Genomic DNA, 26,689 nt, shown 5'->3' on the forward strand with positions numbered 1-26,689 from the left:
CCTAGAGCAGGGCCAAACAGCTGAATACCAGGAGAAGCATACATAAGGCTACATTGTACTGTGCAACATCATAGCATAATAAGGGTTATATTTAATCGAAGAGCTGCCTTGGACCTGCCTTTTTTCATGATAGAAACTATAGTTGAGGGAGAGGCTTCAATAAGGGCTGTGGACCCATTTTCATTTAGCCAAGTTTCAGTTAAAAACATATAGTCTAATTTATGCTCACATTAATATTGTTAATCAAAACATTTTGCCACCTGATATTCAGAATTGCCACCAATATATTCTCTGGATAAAGGGACTGACTTGAGCTACACTTTGCTGGAGGCACAGATATCAAATTGCCTGTGGATACTTCATTTGGTGACTGGCTCTGTGGGATCTGGGAAAATAAAGACATATAGGCCTACCAGAAACACTAGGATCACTAAAAATGGTCAGATCAGAGGTAGTTACTATTTCTTACATCCTGCCAGATCCATTTGTGTGCACTGGGTCAATAGGGTCAGGACCTAGTGGAGACGGATTGGTAGAATTTTGAACACAATGTCAGCGCCTGAGGGAAGAAGCCATGTTCTCAGAGAGCAGCCTGGCCCCCAGCCAGTTTGGATGGAGACTATCATGTTTCGGTAGGCCCAAACCCCTCCCAGAACAGGTTAAAGTTGGAGATGAAGGGGCCTCCTAGGGAAACGCAGTAGTCTTGTAACTATGTATGAAGCCAGAACAGCCTGGACCCTCTCTCCAGCTCCGTCCCACTCTGTGTCGTCAGCTGTCCCTATCCAGCCAACCCCACCCCTTTTTACCCTTGGCTCTGCTTTCTGTTTCCCCTCCTCTGCTTTGCGGCATTCTCTATGAGCCTGTTCTGCTAAGTGCTTACTGTGCTTTGTTATATAATTCACTTAAATATCATATTAGAGACTACAGGGATAATAAGGGTCTACCATGTAGGCAAGTTCTCTGTAACTATTGTGCACTCTCCTGTTAGTCATGTCTCTCTTATGAAGTATCTAGCAAGTTTACTGCTCTGTATATGTTCTTAGCCAATAGACAAACATTTTCCATGAGCTTGCTCGATCAACTCTTTGAGAGAGATCAGGGAATAATTTTTACAGCTCACTTATCTGGCCCCCGGGTGAAACAGTTTTTTTTGCTTCCCTCTGGAATATGTAGGGGTGGGACCAATACCCACCCCCCCATTGCTCTCTGTAAAGCGCATTGTGTTGCCTCTGTGTATGAAATGTGCTATACAAATAAACTTTGATTTGATCTCTCAGCACCCCTTCAGTCTGTAGGGAGGGGAGCAGAGATGAGTCTTCCAGTGTCCAGAAGGGTATTTAGCAGTTCTTTGAGATCATCTTTTAAAACTTCTGACTACCGGGCTCTGATGTGGTTTGTTCCTACGTGAAGCATGATGGATTGGGCCTTGTAGCCAGCCAGGATGCTTGTGAGTTTGTGGTGGAGATCAAGCACCTGGGAAGCAGTGAACTCTGGAGGAGCCTCCAGTTAGGGGAGAGATGTAAATGTCTCTGACTATAGAGCTGCCAATGATTAAGGTGGGAGTGGTCGAGTCAAGGGGTAGGAGCGGGTGAGGAGGAGGGGCATGCTCCTGTCCGTCACACGGGGAGCCTGGGTGGGAGATGGCTGGGCCCGGGAACAGCTGAAGCCTTCTGGTATGCTGGAAGGTAGAATAAAAACTGGACAGCATCAGGCTCAGGAGAGCTATGAAAACAATAATAAAAAAATAATGCAAATAATGAAAACTAATAAAAACTTCAGGACCGTGTTGATAGCGTCCCATTCCTGATCGTTCCCAGACTAGGCCGCAAGCGGAACCCTAGCCGGTTTTGTTATCTGTGTCTCCGTAGCCATAGCGTTAGCACTAGCTAGCTGTGTCCTTTCATTCCTGACCGAGACTCAAAACTACTCAGACTGTTAAAATAATTACTACATTAAAATAAATAGATTGAAACAGCCACTATCTAAAAAGCAATCGCAAAGATATGGTGTAAAACTGGATTAAAAGAACAAACTTTTGGCAGAATAACTCACAGCGAAACAGGAAGTCCAGTCCTCTGATATGATATTGATCTGAATTGAATGAGTGGGTCACATGGTTGAATGTTGCAGGCCATTCCTTTCTAAGGACATCGTCATGACAACACTAGAGCTGCTGGTTGCTGGTTTCTTTTCAACACTGGGTTGAGGGTGGGAGAGAGGCTGAGAGACAGGCGCCTCTTGGCTAGGTCATCATTGAAAATGAGAACTGGTTCTCAACTGATTTTACCTGGTAAAATAAAGGTAAAATAAAAAAAAAACAGGCTGAGAGACTGAGAGACTGAAGCTGAGGATACACTACAAGATATTATGCCCGATTTTATACACGATTCACAATCCTGCCTAGTCGGCAGCAGTCTGCACTAGTTGGGGGTAGTCGGAGTGGCAATTTGGCACAGAAATCTGTAAGTGTATGAGGGGTACAGATTTAAATTGGCAAGTGTATGATGAGAACAGATTTCTCAGTCGGAGGGAGTCGGAGCATATCAAACATGTTTGATATTTTTTAGCAGATTCTGCAGTCGTGTAGTGTAAACTCGTCCAGTCGTTAAATGTGCGATACCCAGTTTTTCAGTTGTCATACAAAAATCAGAAGAAGCCCGTCGTCTAGTTTATACTCCCAGTCATTTCATAATCTGTTAAGATTGTGAAAGTTTTCTAGTGTATCCGAGGCTTGAGAGAGACTGAAAGACTGAGAGAGACTGAGAGAGACTGAAAGACTGAGAGAGACTGAAAGAGACTGAGAGAGACTGAAAGACTGAGAGAGACTGGGAGACTGAGAGAGACTGAGAGAAAGAGAGAGACTGGGAGACTGAGAGACTGGGAGAGACTGAGAGAAAGAGAGACTGAGAGAGACTGAGAGAAAGAGAGAGACTGGGAGACAGAAAGACTGGGAGACTGGGAGAGACTGAGAGAAAGAGAGACAGAGAGACTGGGAGACAGAAAGACTGGGAGACTGAGAGAGACTGGGAGACTGAAGCATCGGATACACTAGAAGACTTTCACAATCTTAACAGATAATGAAATGACTGGGAGTATACACTAGACGACGGGCTTCTGCTGATTTTTGTATGACAACTGAAAAACTGGGTATCGCACATTTAATGACTGGACTGGGTGGTGACGAGTTTACACTACACGATTGCGTCCAGAATCTGCTCAAAAATATCAAACATGTTTGATATGCTCCGACTCGCTCCGACTCAGATCGGGAGAAGTCTGTTCTCATCATACACTTGCCGATTTAAATCTGTACCCCTCATACACTTACAGATTTCTGTGCCAAATTGCCACTCCGACTACCCCCAACTAGTGCAGACTGCTGCCGACTAGGACAGACTCGGCAGGATTGTGAATCGTGTATAAAATCGGGCATAATATCTTGTAGTGTATCCTCAACTTGAGAGAGACTGAGAGAGACTGGGAGACTGAGAGAGACTGGGAGACTGAGAGACTGGGAGAGAAAGAGAGACTGGGAGACTGAGAGAGAAAGAGAGACTGGGAGACTGAGAGAGACTGGGAGACTGAGAGAGACTGGGAGACAGAGAGACTGGGAGAGACTGAGAGAAAGAGAGACTGGGAGACTGAGAGAGCCTGAGAGACTGGGAGACTGAGAGAGACTGAGAGAGACTGGGAGACTGAGAGAGACTCGGAGACTGAGAGAGACTGGGAGACTGAGAGAGACTGGGAGACTGAGAGAGACTGGGAGACTGAGAGACTTTCTGAGCGGAGTTTACATGTTCTCCCCATGTTCACAAGGGTTTCCTCCCAAAAGAACCCAATGTGAAAAACATGCAGAAGAACAGAGGCTCTTCAGTCCGGTCCCTGACCAGGACCTGGACTGAGCATTTGGTCCCCGGGCGCCATGAACGATGTCTGCCCACTGCTCCTGACTCCCCTAGAGGAGGACGGCCCACTGCTCCTGACTCCCCTGGAGGAGGACGGCCCACTGCTCCTGGCTCCCCTGGAGGACGGCTTGGACGGGAGAAATGCAGGGAACGATTTCCACCGGCGACCACTGAAGAAAAGCATGTGCTGTGATCCCGCTCACGAGTGTATATAATTCAGTCACTGAGTGGCCAATAAAAAGCCCCTGGAGGTCCTGGGATTTCAGATGTAATAATAACATATCTGATGTGATATTGATCTGAATTGAATGAGAGGGTCACATGGTTAAACGGCGCAGTCGATTCCTTTCTAAGGACATTGAGAGAGAGGGGCTGGGAGGCTGGGCTGGGGGGCTGGGCTAGGAGGCTGGGCTGGGAGGCTAGGAGGCTGGGAGGCTAGGAGGCTGGGCTGGGAGGCTGGGCTAGAAGGCTGGGCTGGGAGGCTGGGCTGGGAGGCTAGGAGGCTGGGCTGGGAGGCTAGGAGGCTGGGCTGGGAGGCTGGGGCAAGGGCTGGACAATAAATCACATTAAAAAAGTTAATTGATGACACCCTGAGATGGTTGTGTCACAGGAGGACCTTGTGCAGCTGGTTGACGTGGCTCTGCCTGTTCTAGATTACAAAACTGCTCAGCCTTAGAACTCCCCTGTATCCTAACTATTTCAATTTTATTTTTTAATTAGCGAACATGACTTTTTAGTTTACATTTCAGAAAAAAAGATTTGTACATTTTTGTATGTTTTTTTTGCTTGACGAGAAACCACATTTCCACACCTATGCCTACGTTTTTTTTTTGTTGTGTTTTTTTTTTAAGCGTGTGATTTTTCCCCCTATTTGCTCCCATACAGAGAGGCTGGGAGTGTTTGTTTAACAACCCTCCAATCATTAGCAGGGTTACACAAGAGCCTCCTAGCCTATCACAGAGCTGCATCAGCCTGCCCTTACCTCATTATGCTGACCGTTGACTTCTCTTATCACACCTCTCTCTCCCTCCCCCCTTTCTCTCTCTCCCTCTCTCTTCCTCCCCCCTTTCTCTCTCCCTCTCTCTCTATCCCTCTCTTTCTCTCTCCCCCCTCTCTCTCTCCCCCTTTATCTCTCTGTCTCTCTCTCTATCTGTCTCTCTCACCCCCTGTCCCGCTCTCTCTCCCCCTCTCTCAATTCAATTTGCTTTATTGGCATTGAATTGTTCAACTGTGTTGCCAAAGCTTTTGATACATTTAAGTGTATATAAATTGAAAAACAAACATAGAAATAACAATAAATAATGATAATAATTAACAGTAAAGATTTGCCAATAAATGAACATTAACACAGTAACAGATGTATGTGTGTGTGCATGCATGTGTGTGTAGATATGTGTTTGTATGTGTAAATAGTTATAACATTAACATTAGTGACATTTATATCACTTTTTTAAAATATAGAATATTAGTACAGTAACAGGTGTATCTGTGTTTTTGTGTTTGTGTAAGTAAATATGTGTGTTGTGGCTGTGTTCCACTCACTGTCCCTCAGACTGCGGCAGGCAGCAGCTGTGCCAGCAGTGTAGACACTCCGCTCTTTCCCCCAAGAGGAGTTTGACATTTTCTTCATCAGGAAGGTCGTTGAAAATTGGTCAGAACTGGTTGAATTTAGGGAAGTCGATTTTCCTGATGTTTTTCACATTTGGTTGTAAAGAGCAGCTCTGTCTCCACCTCCCTCAGAGAGCAGCATTGACACAGCCTTTCTTCCACAGGGAGCCATGATTTCCGGTGGCGAGCGGTCTCAGTGGCCAGGCTGCGCTCACTGAGTCTGAACTCTGTCAAGGTGGTTCTCAGTGCTGTATCGGTTACCCTGATCAGATAATCTGCCAGGGTGTTCTGTCTATTTAGGGCCAGATAACACTGCATTTTGCCTTGTGTTTATGTTTGGGTGTCCCTTTCTCTCTCTCTCTCTCTCTCACACACACACCCACACACACACAATCACGTGCATGCACGCACGCACACACACACACACACACACACACACACACACTTAAAGTAAAATATTTACTTAATTAAAGCAGATTTGACATCCCGGTATGAATGAATGATTCAAACTTATACATTAATTTCCAGGGCCTATCTGTTACAAAAAGTTGTAAAGAGTGTATTGTGTGTGTGTGTGCACTGCCACCTACTGGCTGAGTCATCCCAGGCCTGAGAGGGAAAGGGTGGGGTTGTTGTCCTGCTGTCAAACCAGGGTCACCATGGAAACAGCTGCAGTACAGAGAACCTCCAGCAGGGGGCGGCAGAGACACACTCAGCAGCCTGGACACTACCAACCCCTGAACACTACCAACCCCTGAACACTACCAACCCCTGAACACTACCAACTCCTGAACACTACCAACCACTGAACACTACCAACCCCTGGACACTACCAACTCCTGAACACTACCAACCCCTGAACACTACCAACCCCTGAACACTACCAACCCCAGGACACTACCAACCCCTGAACTCTACCAACCCCTGAACACTACCAACCCCTGAACACTACCAACTCCTGAACTCTCTCTCACTGACACTACCAACCCCTGAACACTACCAACCCCTGAACTCACTCTCACTCAGACACACTCAGCAGCCTGGACACTACCAACCCCTGAACTCTCTCTCACTCAGACACACTCAGCAGTCAGGAGCAGGTCGCCTGGACACTACCAACCCTGAACTCTCTCTCACTCAAAGGAGTCTTTACTGCAGTGATGATGATGATGATGATGAGGATGATGAACTGAATGACAGAAGAGCCTTGTAATTATGCACTATGAGCTGAAAATGAAATCCACATTTTATTATCAATACAGCACACACACACAGACACACACACACACACACACACATGCAGACACACACATACGCACACACACCAGACCCGTTTCCAGAACGAAATGCCAGGGGGGGCATTCAATATGTTAGGGGGGGCACACACAAATTGTTTGGGTGCTTTTAAGACCGTCGTTTTTCAGCCAGATTAAGAGGGATATCTCATTTCTCATTGTTATTCTAAGTTCTCACCGACACCTACCTCTGTGTGTTTTTGACATAAGTCTATATCTATATCTATATATATATCTGTCTATCTATCTATCTGTCTGTCTGTCTGTCTGTCTGTCTGTCTGTCTGTCTGTCTGTCTGCCTGCCTGCCTGCCTGCCTGCCTGCCTGCCTGCCTGCCTGCCTGCCTGCCTGCCTACCTACCTACCTACCTACCTTACCTACCTTACCTACCTACCTACCAACCAACCAACCAACCAACCACCTACCTTACCATATCTTTGGAATGTCTCCTCAATGCTCTGAATTCATAAAAACTGTAAAAATATGTTGATTGCTGTTATATTTAGAATATGCCCCCCCAAAAATTGTAAAACCTTTTAAAATAAAAATAACACTAAACGTATCAAGTCCATCATAAGTGATTCAAAGTTCATGTAAAAGGGCATCCCTGTTGCGAAATCCATGTTTGTGAAAATTGCAGCTTATGAAAATAGCATCTTCAGCCTTATTTGACGAGTCCCTTAACCAGCCAACTCTCCTCTCCAGATAGGTGGGGTGACCTGAGAACCTAAACCCTGGGTGGATAATTGTCTTGGTAAAGTTAAAACATGTTAAAACGCTTGTAATTACTAAAAAGTTTTTATCAGACAACTAAGCCCTGGCATCTGGTGGGTCCTAGAACCGGGTAAGTCAGGACCAGCGGAGCACAATTTTTGGGGGGATGCGCTTTAAAGCATGCTCTGATGGGAGGTTTCACAGCACCAGAAGGGTGCTGAGCAGTGGCATTTTTATATGTAAAAAACATACAGGAAAACTATAGTAGCCTAGGCTACTGATGTTTTAACCACGTCAACAAAGGCCAATAATTTGACAGCGAGTGAATAAGAGGGCAATATTTAGGTCAAAACAACAAGTTTTTAGGGACACACATAAACTACAGAGCCATTATATGACAACAATGGCCAAGCACCACAAAGAGGAATGACAGAACGATAAAATACACCCCCTAAGGGCACAGCACTCAATAGCATATTCCCTCACTCATCAGTCTTTAGGCTACTACTAGGCTACTAGGCCTTAGCCCACCGCTCCAGGAAGCAAAGTTAACACTCTCGAGTGCCGATTAAATCTAGGCAAAGCAAAACGCACAGCCATAACAACTGGTAATTAATCACAAAAGACCTACCTTATACAGATGTGGGAAGTTAGAAATGTCACATGCTGCAGCATTTCACCTCGCGGTATTTGGCAGGGAAATCCCGTTGGAAATCTCGTGGGATTTCAGACGGGTGTTATTTCGTTTTAGTGATGCACCACCGCCAGGTGGCGTCTTTGAGTAGATTTAGCAGGCTGGGCTCTGTGTTTTTCTCCTATATTCTACGAATGAAGCATCATTAAATTTCACATTCTTTAATTTAAATGCTCTGTTGTAAAGCACTTTGAGCTGAATTTATCTGTATGAAAGGGGCTATACAAATAACGTTTAATTGTTATTATTACCTTGTTCTCAAACACGTTTTCTCCATCTCGATGTAATTTAATTATTACGAACACCTATAATATATCTAGGCCTACAGTAGCCTAGCTATCTCGGTAACTGACGTTGAGTCAAGACGTGGTGTCTGTTAAGTCAAATGCGCAAAATAACAGTATTGTAAATATATTTGTTAGTAAAGATATGGTGAACGTGGGGGTTTTGCGTTTTGTTTCTGGAACGCATTCAACTGGTAGGCTACTCGTAAACCCCGGAAGTAAATTTGAAGACAGGGCACCAGCTATGTAGCCAAGTCTGAGCGCAGTAGGCTATATGGCTTCAGCACGATACAAAGAAAAAATAAGCTTGATCGACTTGTGGATCCATACAAAATTGACATAGTCGCCATGAGTAAAGATCACTCATTGCCAATCATATCCGGACATTAACTATCTTGTGCATAGCGGCAGGTTTGACAGTGAGACATCAACCGATAATTGTAATAATGCGATTATTGAAATGGTCTTGTGGACGCCTTTATCTGATTTCCAAAATCGGGGTAAGGTCCATAGGACGATTGTGGGTTTTCATTTGCACATAACTATATTTTAATAAAACATTGAAGTCCGCCTGTCAATGACTTTCTCTAAAATTGTGTTCTGTTGCACCCCCTATTGTTAAATTATAAATGAAAAAAACATACACAATATTTTGTTATTTGAATGATCTTGAATATATATATATATTCAAGATCATTCAAATAACAAAATATCGTGTATGTTTTTATTTATTTATACCGGCCGCCAGCTGTTCAATGAACGGCTATAGGGAATGCGCAGTTTCGCGCTGGCTACAGCCTATTATATGCACAGTTTCGAGCTATGTAGGCTATTATAAGTTATTATATTATAAGTATTATTCGTTTGGGGGAGCTTGGACTCGCTGGGGACTGGTGGAGAGACAGAGCCTCCCCAGACGCGACATCCTCCAGTTGGCTGAAGAGCTGCGCGCTCTGGCGTCCAGACATCCACCTGCGGCGCCCCTCGCAGTGTCCACAGAAGAATACCCCCACCAAAATACCTGCATTGTGAATACAAGCTGCAGCAAGAACAGAACTGTCTACCAATGCATGAAGTGCACCTAGCTGTCTGTGAGAGGCTATAGCAGAGGAGATGTGCGAAGTGTATTTGAGCGGCCGCCTCAACCGTGCGTATAAGAGCAGAGCGCATCATATAGCTACAACTAGTAGCCCATAGCCATTAAAACGGCTTATTGTTTTATTCATATATCAACTAGATAATTCGATAATAATGAGTAGCCTAGTAGGCTATAAAATGAATTCAATAGGGCAAGCCTTAAGTTGTAGCCTAGGCTACAGTACAATCACAAGACGCATAGGCCTAGCCTATCGTAAAAAGCGTTGCGTTCTCATAGGCCTATATTAACTTAGATAATTATTAATTATGCTCAGGTCATAATGTCCGTTGAAAATAATTCCCTCTAAGCAGAATTTGAATTGTATTAAAATAGGCTAAAATTAAATTTCCACATATTCTGATTCCTTCTAGGTCTATATAAAAAAAAACATTTTTTTAATGTGTAGCCTAGGCTATAGGCTTCTGCGATGAACAAAACAGCCACAATGTAGCCTGCTTAGCGAGCGAGAGGGCAGTCTACCATAAAGTGTATAACCACAATGTAATATATCTAGACTACATGCATTGTGGTATTTCTTTATATAGCCAATTGTTTCTCAATAAACAGTTATGTCATCCTCTGAGTCCGAATGTAGGCTAATAGACCGGCAGCTCTAAATGCCTTCCCAATCAATGAGACATGGTTGTAAAAATGATGTTTTATTGATGAAAAGGGTAAAACTGAAGAGTCATTGCATTGATCGATGCAGTCCGCTACCAGCAAACACTGAAAATACAGGTCCTCCAGCGAACCTGGACTAGACTATTGTAACCCCCCCCCCCCCCCCCCCAAATTCTTTTATATTCAAATAAACTGGATGAACCGGTTTCCTAGCCCTGGATCGTGGGGAGGGGGGTAGCCTGCGTTAGCGGGTGCTTTGCCATGACCGGCCATTGAATTTATGTGTTGCCATTCATTTAAACCACCAACTCATCTAGACTACTTCTGTTGCTGCATTTTTACATTTATGCTTTCATGATTTTAGAGCGCAATAAACATTTTCCAGGATTCCAAAAAGTCCATCCATTCATCCAACTTTGTTCTGAGCGCAGCGCAGGCTGGTATCTACTGTCAAGGCTCACGACTGATGCACTCCCTTAACACGTCTCTTCCCAGACCATCAAGAGAATTTCAATATGAAAGACCTTGGGATTCCAGGAGTCAAGGCCGTTTCAGAGGGGGAGCGACATTCCGCCTGCGTTCTCGCTCGGAGAAGGCGACGCACGCGTCCTGCGCGCAGGGGAAAGCTGACTACAATTCAGCTCTTGTCGCGGGCGGGCGGGCAGCCTAGTTCCATATGAGAACACTCCTCGGTCCAATTCCGTATAGTAGATCAGCCTGTGTACTTTCAACGAATGTATTATTAGACATAATATCATAATAATATATAAAGCCTTCAACGACCTCCTGCTGCCTGCCTGATGGTCTCAGGGCTAAAGAGACCGCGCGATCATTCCTCTAGCTGCTTTGCTGCTAATGCGAGTTCGTCTCCGTTCCTGCCCGAGAAACAGAAGTTGAACTTATAGCATCAAAATAGCTACAGGAATCAACGTTGTAAAGTTAGCTATCTGCTTTTTAGCCACCGACAGCTACCGTTAATATTATGGAAGCTGCTGTCGTGAGCTAACGTGCTATCACGGTCTCATCGTGCAGCTTCACAGCCTGCTATTAGCAGACAGCATTAAGTTGACAAAATCACACTTGCACATCATTAGAATTCCAACCATTTATATGGGATTTATCATTCAACTAAACATGGAACCTGAATACTACCTGATATTTCAACCTGCTGCCATCAGTGATCGGCGCGTCTGCTTGTTTGAGTCATGAATATCTTACGCAGTTATATTCCATGTAGTGTCCCAAAACTGTTAAATCATTCCCCATGTAGTTCACTATGAGTCGCACTCAATACATCCATGGTAATAGGGAGTAGGGAGTGAGTGAACCATTTCAAACACATCTCTGGTCATCTCCGTTAGCCATCTTACTCGTCCTGATGCCATGTTCCATATGAGAACACTCAGCCTAATGTATTAAACTTCTACTTGTCCCGACAGTTAACAGATATAGACCCGGCGACAGTTACAGAGATAGAAACTATAAATAGATAGGCTTTGTTCGTAATAATTAAATTACAACCAGACAGACAACAAGGAGTTTGAGAACGGTAGGCTAATCTAATGTGCGAGCCAGCAATGGGTCAATGAGTGGTATTACTGCGCCCCTATGGGCAGGCGAGCGGTGGTGCGGAATGACGTAAAGCGCCTGTTAGAATACCGCGGGTCAAGTTACATTCTTATGTTCCCACATCTGTACATACTTTTTTTTGTTGCTTTTCTGGCTATGTGTAATGTGACAGACCGTAAACCTCATCCTTGTAAATATGTATACTTTTATTTTGTTTTGCAATGTACTTTGTCTAATAAAATGTTCTAAACTGTTATGGTGTTCAGTCTCATCTTGGTTTGTATCATAATGCTTGCTGCTATATCCCCATATAGCATTTATTCGTTTTTGTACTGCAAATGCTAAATATAGCCAGTGGTACTGCAAATGCTAAATATAGCCAGTGGTCAGGGTTTAGTAAGTAAGTGACCATATCTGCACCGTGCAAAAAAGACGTGCAGACCAAGTCATATAAATACCTGTAAATCTAATGTCAGACAAGTTAGTCTACGACGGTACTTGCTGCTCACGTGTAGATCAAGTGTAAGCCAAGTGAGTTTATTACGGAAGTTCCTGCCCACGTGATCATGTGCGTTTTTTGCACGCGGCCGCAACTTATGAATGACGTGACGTTCTTACGTAGGGGCTACTAATCGGCAGATCTCGCGTTTCCGTAAATGGCCGCGTAATTTCCGCACGTGGCGCAGATGAATCGTCACCTATAGCGGCCGTATGTAGAACGTTTGCGCAACCTGCGTGTGTTAGTAGGGATAGTGAATAGGGGGCGATTCCGAACACAGCCCAAGTGTCAGCCAAGTGAGTTTATTACGGAAGTTCCTGCCCACGTGATCACGTGCGTTTTTTGCACGCGGCCGCAACTTATGAATGACGTGACGTTCTTACGTAGCGGCTACTAATCGGCAGATCTCGCGTTTCCGTAAATGGCCGCGTAATTTCCGCACGTGGCGCAGATGAATCATCACCTATAACGGCCGTATGTAGAACATTTGCGCAACCTGCGTGTGTTAGTAGGGTCTCTCTCAACTCGTGTATAGCTACAACTAGTAGCCCATAGCCATTAAAACGGCTTATTGTTTTATTCATATATCAACTAGATAATTTGATAATAATGAGTAGCCTAGTAGGCTATAAAAGGAATTCAATAGGGCCTAATAAGCCTTAAGTTGTAGCCTAGGCTACAGTACAATCACAAGACGCATAGGCCTAGCCTACCGTAAAAAGCGTTGCGTTCTCATAGGCCTATATTAACTTAGATAATTATTAATTATGCTCAGGTCATAATGTCCGTTTAAAATAATTCCCTCTAAGTAGAATTTGAATTGTATTAAAATAGGCTAAAATTACATTTCCACATATTCTGATTCCTTCTAGGCCTATATAAAAAATTTTTTTTTTTTAATGTGTAGCCTAGGCTATAGGCTTCTGCGATGAACAAAACAGCCACAATGTAGCCTGCTTAGCGAGCGAGAGGGCAGTCTACCATAAAGTGTAGGCTATAGCCTAACCATAATGTAATATATCTGTACATGCATTGTGGTATTTCTTTATATAGCCCAGCCTGCCTATCAATTGTTTCTCAATAAACAGTTATGCCATCCTCTGAGTCCGAATAAGCAGGCTAGACCGGCAGCTCTAAATGCTTTCCCAATCAATCAGACATGGTTGTAAAAATGATGTTTTATTGATGAAAAGGGTAAAACTGAAAAACATGTTAACCCTCTTGGCGCCAGGTTTTTTTTCTTTTTAAACAATATTTTGACATCGAAATTTCAAAAAACGAATTAAAAGTATACATATTTACAAGGATGAGGTTTACGGTCTGTCACATTATACATAGCCAGAAAGAAAAAAAAAAGTATGTACAAGCTCTGGCTAGCAACCCATTATCTGACAATTGCAAAAGTTCTAAAAACAAAAATGAAACAAAGTGCGCATTCTGTGGCAGGCAGACCGGGAACAGACCGTTGTATCCCACAAAAAAAAAAGGTTAAAATTTACAAAAACTATTTACAAAAAAGGCATCCATCCTGGCAGGCTGGAAAGGCAGGTTTAGGGAGACAGGCTGGGCTGGAGGTCACCCACATCTGAATCGAGGGTCTGGGCAGAAGAGGTCATCCTCATCTGAATACTCCACTGTGGTCAGGGCTGGAGCTGCGGTCAGGGGCTGGGCTGGGGAGGTCAGCTGGGCTGGAGCAGATGCCTAAGGACATAATGAAATGGCTGTAAAAGCAAGTCGCATACGTTCATTGGAAGCGTGCCATGTCACTGTATACGAGAAAATTAACTGCCTGACATCACATACCTTTTTGCATCGAGCAGGGGCATGTTTCAGCATCTCCTGCAGCTGGGCAGACACCTCCGTCACAGTGGTACTTGGCTTACAGGCCATAACTGCACCTTTTAACCAAAAAGGGAATGGTTTCAATTCACATGGCATGAAGCAAAGACAATGTATTATTTTGCGAAAATATGAACAATCTCTTACATAATATGACATTTTAGAGGGTCATATTCTTTAGAGGCTTCTTCCCCCTCTTCCCATGGACGCTGTAGACATACCGCCAATGGAACTCAGATATCGTGTCTGCAAAACATAAAGACAATCATTTACTTTTACACTTCCTTAACACTTCCCTGCAAAAATAAGGAACAAAGTTCTGCCCTGAAGTTACTCACCATCTTCCTTTGATGCTCCTTGTCCTTCAGCTGCTCCTCCAAGACCTCCTCCGTTTTTGCAGGATCCAGTGCATCCAATACTGCTCCCCGTGCAACCCCATCAGACTCCCCGGATAGTCTCTGTGCTAGCTCCCTCAGACTCCTCATGACCTTACCGAGCATGCTGGTCAAGCTGGACAACTGCTGATACACCATCCTCTGGCAATCTGGATATTAACACAGATGGGGCTATAAGTAATTGTACTGTCACATAATGGAAATTTAACTCAAAGTATATCCCTGCATGCAACATGAAGTAGTTCACAAAATTCTGCATACCAGCACATGCAGAGCTTGATGGCAGAGGGGTAAGCGGGGGGCTCCGGAAAGACGTGGAGGGCAATACTGCTGGAGCTGTTGGTCTCACGGGCATCACAGACTAACTGAAAACCAAAAAGGATAAAGGGATTAGCAGGAAACTAAGTGCTGGCGGCGTACGGCTTCTGGCACAAGGGGAAGAATCAACTAGTCATGAAACAGGTAGACATGTCAGACCCTTACCTGGTCTGGCCGGGGTGCTAATCTCCGATGGATGCTGCTTGTGCCTGGAGGTCAGACGGGCTGAAGGGCCTGGCTCACAGGGCCATCGCTCACTGCGCCTTAGCTCTAAGGGCCTGGGTGATGAACATCTACTGCTGAGTAAAGTGAGATGAGTAAATTAGTCTTCAAAAAGTCCTGATATAACTGTCAGTGTGCAAATATGCATAGACATTTCACCAACACAAACATGCATGGATACCTGCATTGATAACTGGCAGAGCAGGCCTTCCGGCTCTGGCACCTGGCATAGCTGGTCTGGTCTGAGTTCTGCCGACTGGCTGCCTGGGCACTGGAACATATAGTAGAGGTAAATTAGCTCAGATAAGTCAACTCAAGTAGTACTCTTTTGGGACTGTTGAATGCACTTTATTATATTACCTTGGTCACTGGAGTCATAGCGCGTGTTGCGCTGTCTCTTCCTTGTGTCTTGGGAGTTAATCCATTGACGACTGCTGCTCAAACACCTTCGCCAAGGCACTGGCTACTTCATAATGCTCTGTGTGTTCCTCAGCAGAGACAGAGGTTGTCATGGCTCCTCTTGATGTGCTTGTGGAGGTAGATCTGGGAGGTGTAGGAGAATGGGCACTCAAAGCAGGAGAACACCCAAGTCTTGCACAACTCTAACATCACAGCTAGGAGAGCGAATGAGAGAGACCATTAAAAAGGATTCTCAGACCTGTAGTACAAGTTCAAATATAGAGTGATTATACGTCATTGTAAATGAGAGCTTACTCTCAATTGATTCACAAGGTTAAATAAAGATTGAATGAATATGTAGCTAGTGGGGGGTAACAACCACACAACTGTGGAGAGAGAATGAGACACTTGGTTTCCTCCTCTACTGGTGTTCATGGCCATGGCCACACACCTGGAATACTCTAACCCTGATTTAAAGGCATAAAAGTGGGGAACAGATTCTTGAGACGGTTCCTAAAACTGGAGGAAAAAAAAACGGGAAAATGATCTTCCCTCTCCTCATCACTCACTTCTGCATGGGGCTGAGCTCTACCCTGTCAGCAGTGGCAATACATGGGATAGCGGCTCAGCACACAGGAGAACTGCACAGAGAGGAAGGAGGAGAGAGAAAACCAACAACAAAAAAAGGCAAGAAGGGTTAATAACTGAGCGAATCTTGCAAGTTTCCACTACAGGGAAGCAATTGCTACATTTCCCTGATATTGTGGCGTCACTGGCGTCAGTGATGTGTCTTATGAATCTCACATGTCTACCGCTAACATTAACTGAATATCAATATTCCCATTTGTTTATCCCGTCTATGGAAACGTATGTGCATTTGTACTTACGTGTGCCTGCCTATATTGATGATCAGGTGTTTCTCCACCTAAGGGCTGGCCAGACAGAACCATCAGAGACCATTGGGCTGAGCTGAGGAGAGAGCGACATGTTAGAGTGTATGTGTGCATATGTGACCGCCGCTGGTAATTTGGTCCTCAACTAGGCAAAGGTCTTTTTTCAGTTTTTTACAGATTATGAAAGTGCAGATTGTAAGATTTCAAATGAGGTCTCATACATTGAAATCTAAACATAGTTGAAGAAGATATGCTTATTTGAATGCTAGTACTGCCAAATCAACTTAGCTGAGAAATCCTCCTCCAAAGTTCTCCAACATTTTCACACCTCTGACTGCCAGGTAATGGGCGTGAACAATAGCCTGGTAACCCCACCCCCAGCCACTCCCCCACTGGACGATCTGTCATTATCTGTCAGAGTGGTTGTCAACTTGGGGTATTACCTGAGAGTGACTGCCAAATGGGGTGCTCTCTCACTGATGACCCCACACTCTTTGAGTCAGTATTAATCTTGTTCTTAACTGCATTCACAACACAATATAAGATTAAGTTCAAATGTAACATTCTTTATTGTCACATACATGATATAAAGTACAAGCATAGGTAGTAAAGTGTACAAAAAAAGGCAACAGTCTAAGTCAGGGGTGTCAAACTCTGGCCTGCGGGCCAAATTTGGCCCGCAGTGTAATTATATGTGACAGCGGCTGGTGATTTGGTCCGCAACTCGGCAAACCCCGAAATGCGCTAGAGGGCAAAATAACTAAAAAAACGTTTTTTTTCGTTTTTTGTTTTTTTGTGTATTACCAAAGTTGAAGTTGTGAAGAACCTACTTACTATAACAGACAACAGTTTTAGGTTCACGAAATACGTTTAATTAGTCTGCAAACTAAGCTCGTTTTTAGCTGATTTCGAGCCGGGCTTGGGGGCGGGCAGATCGATTAGCATGATTTGGTTTCATTGGCTATTGCTTCCGGGTTCTCCGCCCCCACCAACACGCCGGCTGTTTACATTCAGTCCCACGTTTAACCATGGATGCTACAGCTTTTGCTAAAGAGAAGACGGGGATGGCATCCAGGACATGGAAAGAGTTTGAAGAGCAGCTAAAACTCCAGCAGAGCAGGACTCGTTCGTACACGGAGTTTATTCTTGATGACCTGTGATACAGAGATGACTGTAACAAAGCAAGCTGCTACCAAGCGACGAACGACGTAGCAGATTCACACCACCGCCAAGCATTCTGCTTTGCTTTGGGGTAAGCTGATCTTTATACTATCTGTGCTGTTTACATTACATTAACGTTAGTCGTTTAGCAGTAGCTCCTTTCTAAACAAGTGACTCAGTCTAGCTAGCATAACAGGCACTAGCACTAACTAACAAAGGCTAGCTAGCTAACGTTAGCTAACATGCTAGTTAGCTGAGCTAGCCCTTTGTTCCTAAACTAGCCAGCTGCCTAGCACAGGGACATGGCTAGTTAGCTGAGCTAGCCCTTTGTTCCTAAACTAGCCAGCGTGGTAGCTAATATCTAGCTAGGTAGCTATATTATAGAGAGAAACAGAATGAGAGAGCATGAGAGGTATGGTAGTCTGACACCTTTTTCTTTGTTTTGTTTACAGGATGAGCAAAAACCAGCTCCAGCTTGTAAGGAATTGCAGCTCTCCCTTCATACCAGCCAGCAAGAAGATCACTGCACTACAGCTTTGATTTTGCACAACAGGTGAGAATACGTTCATCCTATCATGCATTAGCTAGTCTATTTAATCAACACATTCTTGTACTATTTTATCTATATGGAGTGCCAGTACTGTGGGCAATAGTTTAATGTATTTTCCTCCTTCTATTCTATTGCAGTTTTGATGCTGAGAGACCTGGCATGGTTGTGGCCAGAGAACACTGTGATGCACCGGCACCGGCGCAAGCCTGATGTCCTGCCCCCCAGAGAAGGTCTTCTTGTGCAAGCCCCACCCGGACTGGACATGGCCAGACAGACGTATCTCTTTGACAAGATCAGAGAGTTCTGTTCTGATGAGGGACGAGACGTCACATGTCCCCCGCCAAACTCCACAGCAGCTCAGAACAAGACTGTCCGCTTGTAGATTCACTGCAGATCATCAGGACGGACAGCACTGCAGGAGAAAGGCCACAGCCTTTCCTGTTTTCCTGTTTGTATACTGAAGCGTTGCTTGTTCTCTTGCACAGACTTGCCCACACTTGCACAGACTGCATTGTTAGAATATTGAATACTGAGCTGAGTACTGTTGTTATTACCTTGAGTATTGAGCTGGGGACTGTTATTACTTTGTTGTACACTTGATCACAATGAACACTATGCACCTTGTCTCTAAAACAGACAACTGACTGTACACTTTAACACTTAGACTGTTGCCTTTTTTTGTACACTCAACTACTTATGCTTGTACTTTATATCATGTATGTGACAATAAAGAACGTTAAATTTGAACTTCATCTCATATTGTTCTTAACTGCATTCACAACACAAGATTAATACTGACTCAAAGAGTGTGGGGTCATCAGTGAGAGAGCACCTCACTTGGCAGCCTCTCAGGTAATACCCCAAGTTGACAGCCACTCTGACAGATAATGACAGATCCTCCAGTGGGGGAGTGGCTGGGGGTGCGGTTACCAGGCTATTGTTCACGCCCATTACCTGGCAGTCAGAGGTGTGAAATGTTGGAGAACTTTGGAGGGAGATTTCTCAGCTAAGTTGATTTGGCAGTACTAGCATTCAAATAAGCATATCTTCTTCAAATATGTTCAGATTTCAATGTATGAGACCTCATTTGAAAGCTTACAATCTGCACTTTCATAATCTGTAAAAAACTGAAAAATGAAAAATGAAAATGCCTAGTTGAGGACCAAATTACCAACGGCGGTCACATATTTGTCCCGCGAGGCAATACCAAATTACTACTAGAGCTGGCCCGCCAGTATTATACAGTGCATTCACCGCTAATACTACAAATCCCATAATGCTCTGCTGTTGTTTTGGCGCGTCAATCAAGACAGGACCCAGAAACGCCCTCTCTTCTGTGACAGTAGTCATAGCAATCTCATACTACAACTGTAACCGTGTTACCCCTTCTTAAAAATGGCAAAAAGAAAGGCATAAAACAGAAGCTTTACGTTATGTAACGTCTCACTGTGATAGAGACACCTGTGTTGACCTAGCTGGCCGCTGTGTTTTCTCTGTTCCTGTTCATTCAATCCTGTCTGCCTTCTTGCCGGCCTGTCTGCCTGCCTGTCTGTCTGTCTGTATACCGGCTGTCTGTCTGTCTGCCTGGCTGTAGGACAGTCAGGGTTTTACAAGCTTCTCTACTGAGCAGATGGAGCACCAACACTTGTGTCTGAGGGCCTATTCACATATGTTAGTGCACACCATTGATGCGCACCAAAAGCGAAAGTGATAAGTGCATATTCAATGTTAAAGCAAAACTTGTTTGGGTCCATATTAAAATTTTCATTTGTTCAATGTTGGCCCGCGACTTTGTTCAAGTTTTAAATTTTGGCCCACTGTGTATTTGAGTTTGACACCCCTGGTCTAAGTGTTAAAGTGTACAGTCAGTTGTCTGTTTTATAGACAAGGTGCATAGTGTTCATTGTGATCAAGTGTACAACAAAGTAATAACAGTCCCCAGCTCAATACTCAAGGTAATAACAACAGTACTCAGCTCAGTATTCAATATTCTAACAATGCAGTCTGTGCAAGTGTGGGCAAGTCTGTGCAAGAGAACAAGCAACGCTTCAGTATACAAACAGGAAAAGGCTGTGGCCTTTCTCCTGCAGTGCTGTCCGTCCTGATGATCTGCAGTGAATCTACAAGCGGACAGTCTTGTTCTGAGCTGCTGTGGAGTTTGGCGGGGGACATGTGACGTCTCGTCCCTCATCAGAACAGAACTCTCTGATCTTGTCAAAGAGATACTCTGTCTGGCCATGTCCAGTCCGGGTGGGGCTTGCACAAGAAGACCTTCTCTGGGGGGCAGGACATCAGGCTTGCGCAGTAGCTGAAACTCGACTGCCGGTGCATCACGGTGTTCTCTGGCCACAACCATGCCAGGTCTCTCAGCATCAAAACTGCAATAGAATAGAAGGAAGAAAGTACATTAAACTATTGCCCACAGTACTGGAACTCCATATAGATAAAATAGTACCAGAAAGTGTTGATTAAATAGACTAGCTAATGCATGATAGGATGAACGTATTCTCACCTGTTGTGCAAAATCAAAGCTGTAGTGCATAGTGATCTTCTTGCTGGCTGGTATGGAGGGGCCCAGGGAGAGCTGCAAATCTTCACAGGCCTGGAGCTTTGCTCATCCTGTAACCAAAACAAAAAACAAAGGTGTCAGACTACCATACCTCTCATGCTCTCTCATTCTGTTTCTCTCTATAATATAGCTACCTAGCTAGATATAAGCTGCCTCGCTGGCTAGTTTAGGAACAAAGGGCTAGCTCACTAGCTAGCCATGTCCCTGTGCTAGGCAGCTGGCTGGATATTAGCTGCCTCGCTAGCTAGTTTAGGAACAAAGGGCTTGCTCACTAGCTAGCCATGTCCCTGTGCTAGGCAGCTGGCTAGATATTAGCTGCCTTGCTGGCTAGTTTAGGAACAAAGGGATAGCTCACTAGCTATAGCCATGTCCCTGTGCTAGGTAGCTGGCTAGTTTAGGAACGAAGGGACAGCTCAGCTATCTAGCATGTTAGCTAACGTTAGCTAGCTAGCCTTTGTTAGTTAGTGCTAGTGCCTTTGTTATGCTAGCTAGACTTAGTCACTTGTTTATAAAGGAGCTACTGCTAAACGACTAACGTTAATGTAATGTAAAGATACATTACACAGATAGTATAAAGATAGCTTACCCCAAAGCAAAGCCGAATGCTTGGCGGCAGAAAACAGTGGTGTGAATTGCTTTGTTGATACAGTCATCCCTGTATCACAGTTCATCAAGAATACAACTCTGTGTACGAACGAGTCCTGCTCTGCTGGAGTTTTAGCTGCTCTTAAAACTCTTTCCATGTCCTGGATGCCATCCCTGTCTTCCTCTTTAGCAAAAGCTGTAGCATCCATGGTTAAACTTGGGACTGAATGTAAACAAAGCCGGCGTGTTGGGGAAGGGTGTGGGGGCGGAGAACCCGGAAGCATTAGCCAATGAAACCAAATCATGCTAATCGATCTGCACGCCCCCAAACCCGACTCGAAATCAGCTAAAAACGAGCTTAGTTTGCAGACTAATTATATGTATTTCGTGAACCTAAAACTGTTGTCTGTTATAGTGAGTGGGTTCTTCACAACTTCAACTTTGGTAATACAAAAAAAAAAAAAAAAACGAAAAAAACCTTTTTTATTTTATTTTGCCCCCTAGCGCATTTCGGGGTTTGCCGAGTTGCGGACCAAATCACCAGCCGCTGTCACATATGTATATGGTGCTCTTCTGTTAATACTCATGAGGGCATTTAACTGAACAAGACTCACAGAGCCTGTGGTGCTGTCCCAGGACGCCTGTCCCAGTCTTAGCGCCTCTTCCTGTCCCGCTCACCTGCTTTTTGCTCAGTTCAAACAAGAACTGGGAGGTTGGCAACTGAGAGCATGGGAGGGGAGATAGGGAGAGAGAGCGAGAGTGGGTGACCCTCTCGTTGGCTGACATGCACACTCCACAGGACCACGTGATTTCTGACACGTTTAGAGGAACAGGGCAACATGTCTACCACCCTTCACCCTCAGTAATTAAATAGATTTTGCAAGACACTATATTAGTAGTCCACATCATGAGTACCTATTATGCAAAATTTGGATTTGTATGTGAGTGAAAACGTAGTACACAATTCTTTACCCGTTTGACAGCATGAGCAACCATTTCAACAGTTAAGAGTAACATGAAAGCACATCCCAAAACCACCAAGATGGCTGCTGTAACCAAAAAAGCCAAGATGGCTGCTATAACAAATCCTGCTAGCTAGCCTAGCTCCGTTGTTGGGGCTTCTAGTATTCTGTTAACGTTAACTTCGGAAAAATGAATGCCTAAAAACGAACACCTACTAACGGTGTCGTGGGTTAATGCGAAATCAATGAGTAAGCTAATTATCGCATTTTATTCCAAGCGATGAAACAGTACGAACGTGCAGGAGCTCGTGCGAGTCTGCAGGACTCGAGAAGACTCCACCATTGCCCGTAATTAGGAAACAATGACCCACGACAACACTTCACAAAAGTTATAGTGTACACAACTGAAATATTCTCAAGTTGCCAAGCCAACATTACAATTTAATCTACAATTACACAAAAGCGAAAGTTATAACAATCATTGCGACAGAGTAATTTTACGTAGGCTACTTAGCTAGCCATGATGTACAGAAAAAGGCTAATCACGTTAGCTGGCTAGCTAGTTAGCTAACATTGGAAAGAGAGCATCTGCATATAGATAATCATTACAAAAGGGTAGCTTGCACATAACGTTGGTGTTTTATCTGGAACGATACCAAAATACATAGCTAGCTATGTATACATTGAAATTGAGATACTTTTTTGGACTTTATTCATAGGCATATTTGTTATAAGTATTTTTATTAGGCCTAGACTGCAAATCTTTAGTGTTAATATTAACTGTAAATGAGAAATTACACACAAAACAGACATGCAGGATTTCTCCTCATTATTACAATTCTGTAACTGTATGACTTCAAAATTTATTTTAAAACCTAAGTAATTTACAAATGTTCTGACCTACTGTGACACATTTCCAATAAAGTCAGGGTGGGACTGTAATGTAACAGCATTGTCACGTCATTTAATTACATCGTAGTTACGGATTTAAGCAGCAGTGACGGCTACGTTCCCTTACAGTCTCCTTGAGGTCGGTTATTTTGGTTATTTTGCGACTGAAAAGGCAAGTGTCAGCTAGGTGTCAGCTAGGTCCGCTGTTGGTACCGTCGCAAAGTTACCACACTACCACCAATGTGTCCCATCAGTTTTACGTACTGTGTTAGTAGGGGAAGGACAAAAATGAAACCACAAACGTTACTACTGGTCTTGAAACAACTGTGTTAGCCTAGTTCCATATGAGAACACTTCTCGGTCCAATTCCGTATAGTAAATCAGCCTGTGTCCACGTAGTTGCTAGCTAACTGGTGTGTACATTCCATGAATATCCGAAGCAATTATTCCCTATGTAGTTCACTATGGGTAACACTACATAGGGAATAGGGAGCGAGTGAACCATTTCAAACACATCTCTAGTCAGCCCCGTTAGCTAGCTTACTCGTCCTGATGCCATGTTCCATATGAGAACACTCTGCTAAGTTAACAGATACAGACCCGACGACAGTTACAGAGATAGATACTATAGATAGGCTTTGTTCGTAATAATTAAAATTACAACCAGACAGAGAACAAGGAGTTTGAGTTCACATAGTTGTTAGCTAACTGGTACAGTTGTTTACGTTGCAGTCTAGCTTACAATAGCTTCTCACGCCATTCACTACCATTCCATATTTTTTCTGATTTAAGGACGTGTTTCTCTTCCTGCTTCTGCCTAAGCACTCCACAATACCACAATACAACGGTGTCATGTTTTACCGAAGGAGAAGTGAAGAAGATGGTAGCTATCAGTGGCTAAAGCAGTTAGCTAATTTAAGATTCCTGTAGCTGCTTTGCTGCTAATGCGAGTTCGTCTCCGTTCCTGCCCGAGAAACAGAAGTTGAACTAATAGCATCAAAATCAAAATAGCTACAGGAATCATCGTTGTAAAGTTATCTATCTGCTTTTTAGCCACCGACAGCTACCGTTAATATTATGGAAGCTGCTGTCGTGAGCTAACTTGCTATCACGGTCTTATCGTGCAGCTTCACAGCCTGCTATTAGCAGACAGCACTAAAGTTGACAAAATCACACTTGCACATCATTAGAATTCCAACCATTTATATGGGATTTATCATTCAACTGAACATGGAACCTGAATAGTACCTGATATTTCAACCTGCTGCCATCAGTGATCGGCGCGTCTGCTTGTTTGAGTCATGAATATCTTACGCAGTGACATTCCATGTAGTGTCCCAAAACTGTTAAATCATTCCCCATGTAGTTCACTATGAGTCGCACTCAATACAACCATGGAAGCACTACATAGGGAATAGGGAGTGAGTGAACCATTTCAAACACATCTCTGGTCAGCTCCATTAGCCATCTTACTCGTCCTGATGCCATGTTCCATATGAGAACACTCAGTTAGCCTACTGTATTAAACTTCTACTTGTCCCGACAGATATAGACCCGGCGACAGTTACAAAGATAGAAACTATAAATAGATAGGCTTTGTTCGTAATAATTAAATTACAACCAGACAGAAAACAAGGAGTTTGAGAACGGTAGGCTCATCTAATGTGCGAGATGAGCTACAGCAATGGGTCAATGAGTAGTATTACTGCGCCCCTATGGACGTGTGAGTGGTGGTGCGGAATGCCGTAAAGCGCCTGTTAGAATACCGCGGGTCAAGTAACATTCTTATGTTCTCACATCTGTATGTGAGTGTGTGAGTGTGTGTGTGTGTGAGTGTTTGTGTGTGCGTGTGTTTGTGTCTGTGTGTGTGTGCATGTGTGTGTGTGTGTGAGTGTTTGTGTGTGTGTGTGTGTGTGTGCATGTGTGTGTGAGTGTTTGTGTGTGTGCATGTGTGTGAGTGTTTGTGTGTGTGTGCGTGTGTTTGTGTGTGTGTGTCCAGAGCCTGGGTGATGACCAGGTGACAGGTGGCCCTGTAAGCAGATTTCTAGCAGCTAATTAAAGCCCTGCAGAGTAATGTGGGGCTTATTACAGTCTCAACCCCTCGCCACACGCCCACGATCAATCCCCTTCGTTAGTGGCCTTCAATAACACCCCCACCCCCTCCACGCACACACACACACATTCACATGCACACACTCACACACACACACACACACATATACCCACGCACACACACACGCACACACACAGACAAACATACGCATATGCACACACACACACACCACCCCCTACCACTAGGCCGGAGGAAGGATGCAGAGGTGACGGATTGCTGCTGATGCTGGTCAGTGACTCTATAATATGGAAAGTTCTTTTGGTGAAAAGTTATAAGATATTTATAGAAACTAGAAAGTAAATTTCCTGGAGAAAATGTGAGGTGGGCTAGCTGCTGCAGCTGTATGTAACAGCTACTGCTTGTACTACTACGGACCGGGCAATCTCCATGCACCCACCGGCGAAGACCGTGCGTCTCTAGCCCACTCAGGGGCTGAATTGTGGGGTCCGTGGCGTGGACAGTGGCGAGACTCCGCCCCCTCAGGTCAGAGCTGGTCGGGGACAGTGTATCCCTCTCCAGGTCACCTACCCGCCAGCACCGGTGAAGACCATGTGTCTCTAGCCCACTCAGGGGCTGTGTTGTGGGGTCTGTGGCGTGGATAGTGGCGTGGTGGTGAGACTCCGCCCCCTCAGGTCAGAGCCAGTCGGGGACAGTGTACCCCTCTCCGGGCCACCTACCTGACTCCACCGGTGAAGACCGTGTGTCTCTAGCCCACTCAGGGGCTGAGTTCTGGGGCCCGTGGCGTGCTGGTTAGGCTCTGCCCTCTTGGGTCACAGCTAGTCGGGGACAGTACAGTGACCTCCAGGCAATTGCCATGCATCCACCATTGAAGACTATGTGTCTCTAGCCCACTCAGGGGCTGAAAAGTGGGTTCTGTGGCGTGAATAGTGTCGTGGTGGCGAGGCTCCGCCCCTTTTGGTCATAGCCAGTCAGGGACGGTGTACTCCTCTCCGGGCTACCCACCGGCCCCCACCAGTGAAGATCATGTGTCTCTATTCCACTTTGGCAGAGTAGACATGGTCCGCTTCAGACAGCTCTATCGCAAAAACTATAAATGTTACAGCTTATATATTGACACCATAGGAATCCTGAGAACTTGCAGAACATTTCTATGTATAAGAGTAGGCATGGTGATAAGTTAGAAAAAGGGTAAAAATGAAAAATTAGCAGCTCAAAAGTTAGTGCAGCGCCATACGTTTCAATGGGGAGTGCAGTTGCCGAACAAATCGTCATAGAGTGAAAACTGTAAGTCACACAGCTTAGATACTTACATTATACGAATCAGCACAGTTGTGTGAACATTTTGATATATAATATGTGTGTGGGCTGTCAAAACTGTAGGAGTGCCAGCAGTTTACAAAATTTGTGAATATTTTCAAAGCAACTGCTGCCACCACTCTAAAAACCTAGTTTCTGAACATTCCAAAACCAGTTTCAAGCAGTTTCAATTTGACAAAAAATTGTTT

At 44.4% G+C, this 26,689-nt stretch overlaps 1 protein-coding gene across 1 annotated transcript in view; it reads right to left on the minus strand.

The window, feature by feature from the left end:
- Positions 1 to 4,254: 4,254 nt before the first annotated feature.
- The window catches only part of LOC311307283 (uncharacterized protein), a gene marked incomplete at its 3' end in the record, with an annotated part of 34,123 nt that continues 11,688 nt past the window's right edge, over positions 4,255 to 26,689 (minus strand). The window contains exons 4-5 of the mRNA XM_084436080.1: positions 6,651 to 6,702; positions 4,255 to 4,454 (exon numbers count right to left, since the gene is read on the minus strand). Of these exons, the coding sequence (XP_084292206.1) occupies positions 4,255 to 4,454; positions 6,651 to 6,702 (252 nt within the window). The remainder of the gene's footprint in view (positions 4,455 to 6,650; positions 6,703 to 26,689) is intronic.

This window comes from Borostomias antarcticus, assembly GCF_949987555.1.
Source record: "Borostomias antarcticus genome assembly, chromosome: 3".
In the NCBI taxonomy this organism is placed as follows: Eukaryota; Metazoa; Chordata; class Actinopteri; order Stomiiformes; family Stomiidae; genus Borostomias; species Borostomias antarcticus.